We start from the raw sequence: 3616 nt of genomic DNA, 5'->3' as shown, positions 1-3616 counted from the left end.
TTAAGGCGGTGCCCTGCTAAGGCATTGGGTTCTGCCCGCGTAGGTTCGAATCCTGCCGTTGTCGGTTTTAATTATTGAATTACAAGTATATATTATTTAATATTTTACATATTAAAACCTTTATTTTCTTGAAAAAAAAATATAAATATAAGACATACAAAAAGTAATTATCATCAGCCATGCCGCTGCAGCAGAAAAGCTCAGAGGGCCCCCAGCAATGCGCTTTAGGGGGCCCCCGCCTCTTCTTCGTCTGCTTGAGAGGAAAGTTTGCTGTTGTTGTATAAAGAATTAATTAAAGTTATTATTTTATTTAATGTGCTGATTTAAAGCATGAAATAGAGTAAAATAAGAAGACGCATTTACCTGCAAGAAGAATGGGTAAGGTGAAGAGCCGCTGAATCGCTTGCATATCTTTTGTTTGTTTCTTCTTCTTTTTCCTGTTTCCTTTCCGTTTCTTTGTTTATTTATCTAATTATTTGTTTTGTTTGAGTTTATTGACGTCTAATTGTCTGCTAATTACAGAGTTTCATTCGCTTGCCTCCTCGCTTTTCGTTTTTTGCGGTTTTTTGCAGTTATTGCTGGCTTCACCGCCAGCACAATCAAGAAAATTAAATCTGTCTTTCGGGGTTTTAAATGAAGAGAAGAGTAAAAGAAGAAGATTCTTCTCTGGTGTCTGCTTCGTCTTTCCCTTTCCTTCGCTGATACACCGCAGCGAGCAAAACAAAATAAGTTTATTATATGTTATAACAGATATTAAGAAATTCTAACTGCTTACCTTATTTGCCTCTCCTTCTGTGAGGCCGTCTGCTCTCCGTCTCTTCCCTTTTATCTCTATTGCGGCCGATTGACTCCTATGAGCCACCTTACCCCTCATCCAGCCGTTTGAGACCCAAGCTGCAGCTGAGGGTTAAGGGTTTCAAGGGTTTAGGGTTTAGAGGGTTCACGGTTTAGAGGGTTTAGGGTTTAGAGGATCTTCGAAGGAATGTCTCTCCGCGTGGGGCCGGAGGCGGAGCACCGCGAGGCTTCAAATTCCTGCAGCAAAATTCGTGACGACCTCGCGGCCTGCATGCAGGTGGGTTGGTGCTAGGGTTTTAGTAATCCCCTCTTAAATTGTTTTCTTAGTGCTTCTGGGTTTTGTGAGAGTTTCTTCTGTCTGTCTTTTGTTGTGTTTTGATCGCTGTGTACTTCTTGTTGCTGTCTGCTGCAGAATTCTCCGTGCATGAAGAACGGAGGGGGTTTCTGGGAGTGCATGCGGAATGAAGATTGGCGCGAAGTGACGGTGGAGTGTTTGGCTCTGAAGAAGACGTACGCCCAGTGCAGAAGAAACCTCCTCAACCCTTCTCTTAAAATGAGAGGAAATATGTTGCACAGATAGAAGTAAAGAGCCGTGTGAATATAATGAATATAGATTTTTAATTCAGTATATTTTCTTTTAGCGAAGAAAATGATTATCTTTTCATGTTTCTGTACTCCAGTGCCGACGGAGGCGCGACCGGCGAACGCTGCTGCGAAACGGTAGGTAAATAAATAATCACTTAAGAAGTCTTCTTGAGTGGAAGAGGGAAAACAAAGGCATTTTCTCTGCATTTCACTGATACAAAACCCGAAAAGAAAATTAATGAGGCGCTAGTCGTGCAGCTTTCCACCGGTTGTTCGGGTGTATCTGCAGCTCTTGCAGAAACCGGCATACTACCATTCGCATTTCATGAAAATTTTATGTTCAAATCTTTTTGAACAATCAGTAATAAATAAAATAATATGATTTCTCTTACCAACTCCGAGAAATTTATTAGAGTGTTTCTTTTCTCTCGTTTTCACCCTTTTGCAAGTCTGGAGTTGAATCAGTATGCGAAGAAGCTATGAAAGGCGCAACAGCACCCCAAGTTTTCTGTTGCCTTTTCGGCCTATAATAACAACGCTCGCAGCCCCTCTATTGCATTTTGTTGCAAATGAATTCAACTATTTGCCTTATAATGCACCTTAGTTCAACTCTATTGCATTCTAGAGACTCTATCATACTCAACTCAGCTTTATTGCAGAAAGATGGAATTCAAAGTAAGTTTATTGCACTATAATGGCTTTATTGTATTCCACTGAGCCTCAATTCGACTTTATTCCACTGGAAAGGAAATTATCGCTTCGCATGCAGACACTGCTCTCCATCTCATCTGTGTGCAGAGTATTAAACAGGTAATAGAAATATCACTACCCCTCTCTTTTTAAAAGACGGGGGTTTGACCCTTTATTCATTCAACTACACACAGTTCTTAGTCTTAGTTGCCTGGAGAAATATCTATCTGTCTTTCATTCAGCTATTGCAGGCTCATTATCGTAATCTATCTTTCTAAAAGAGTATATTTGCCTTTTTAAACATTAAGGAGGTTTTAATCCGAAAACGCGTCACCAATTATATTATATATATATATACATATATATAATATTATATATGAAATATACTCTAACAACGCGGTCCCTTAGCTGTGTATAGAGCAAAACAGCAGATGTTTGCCGCATTCTGCAGGTATTTCTCATTCATTCAACACCAACAAATAACAATAAACAGCCGACGCATATATATATATATATACATTTATATATATATATATATATTTATTTATTATATATATAAATATTTATAACAATGCATTTCTATGCATACTGAGGCGTAATAGAGACAGTTGCAGTTAAGAGGGTATATACAACGAAAAAGAGCGGCATCAACAGGAGAAAAATATAATAGTTGAGGCCCTTAAACCTTTTTACTGAGTTTGTCTATTATCTCGATATTACTATTTTTTATTATTTACTTATATTCTAATTAAATAATAAACAAATAATATGTTTGTTTTACACTGTAAATAATAAATATTATTGTTGGTGCAACTCTGCAGAGGGTCTCTTCTGCTTGCCTTCTCCTTACCGCTACAGCAGCAGCATACTAAACTGCAGCAGCAGCAGCAGCTGATGCAGCAGCCCAACGCTTATCCATAAGGCATCTAACTGCCAGCAGCAGCACAGGCTGCAGCACCCTTCTGCTCAAGCAGCAGCAACAGCCGCAGCTTGCTGCTACTGCTGCACTCTAACAGCAGCAGGTGTAGCACAAGCAGCAACACACCAGTTCCTAACGGCTGCTGCTGCAGCAGCTGCTGCTGCAGCAGCAACAGCAGCAGCGGCCTTCTGAGGCTTGGCATGCATTCTCCCAGTGTACATACACCACAAACGAAGCAAACAAATTAAAGAGGAGGTTCTTAGAGTTAAATTTTCTACTGCCAGGTGTCGCATATATATCTGCCTTTCTTTTTCTTATACTGCAGCAGCTGCTGCGCGTGTTGCTGCTGCAGTTGTCGTTGCTGCTGCAGCAGCAGCAGCAACTCCGACTCTACTTGAGAAGGCATGGGGTGTGCACTGCCGCAAATCAACACACAGCCCTCTGCATCCATCAGAACAGACGCAACCTGCAGCAGCAGCAGCAGCAGCAGCAGCAGCAGCACAAGTTGAGGCAGCAGTGCCTGCTGCAGTACAGGCTGAGGCAGCAGCACATGCAGGATCAGCAGTAGCAGCAGCAAAAACCCAACCAGTAACTGTTGTAGAAACAGCAGCAGCAGCAGCAAGAGCA

At 41.2% G+C, this 3616-nt stretch overlaps 1 protein-coding gene across 1 annotated transcript in view; it reads right to left on the bottom strand.

Annotated features, from left to right (window-relative positions):
- Positions 1–3263: 3263 nt before the first annotated feature.
- Positions 3264–3616, bottom strand: part of EAH_00046080 (NADPH-dependent oxidoreductase, putative) — a gene marked incomplete at both ends in the record, with an annotated part of 6544 nt that continues 6191 nt past the window's right edge. The window contains one exon of the mRNA XM_013391548.1: positions 3264–3455. Coding sequence (XP_013247002.1) covers positions 3264–3455 — 192 coding nt within the window. The remainder of the gene's footprint in view (positions 3456–3616) is intronic.

Source organism: Eimeria acervulina, genomic scaffold (assembly GCF_000499425.1).
Source record: "Eimeria acervulina Houghton genomic scaffold, Eah_scaff673, whole genome shotgun sequence".
In the NCBI taxonomy this organism is placed as follows: domain Eukaryota; phylum Apicomplexa; class Conoidasida; order Eucoccidiorida; family Eimeriidae; genus Eimeria; species Eimeria acervulina.
The sequence above is the reverse complement of the archived record's forward strand: the minus strand, read 5'-3'. Positions and strand labels throughout refer to the sequence as shown.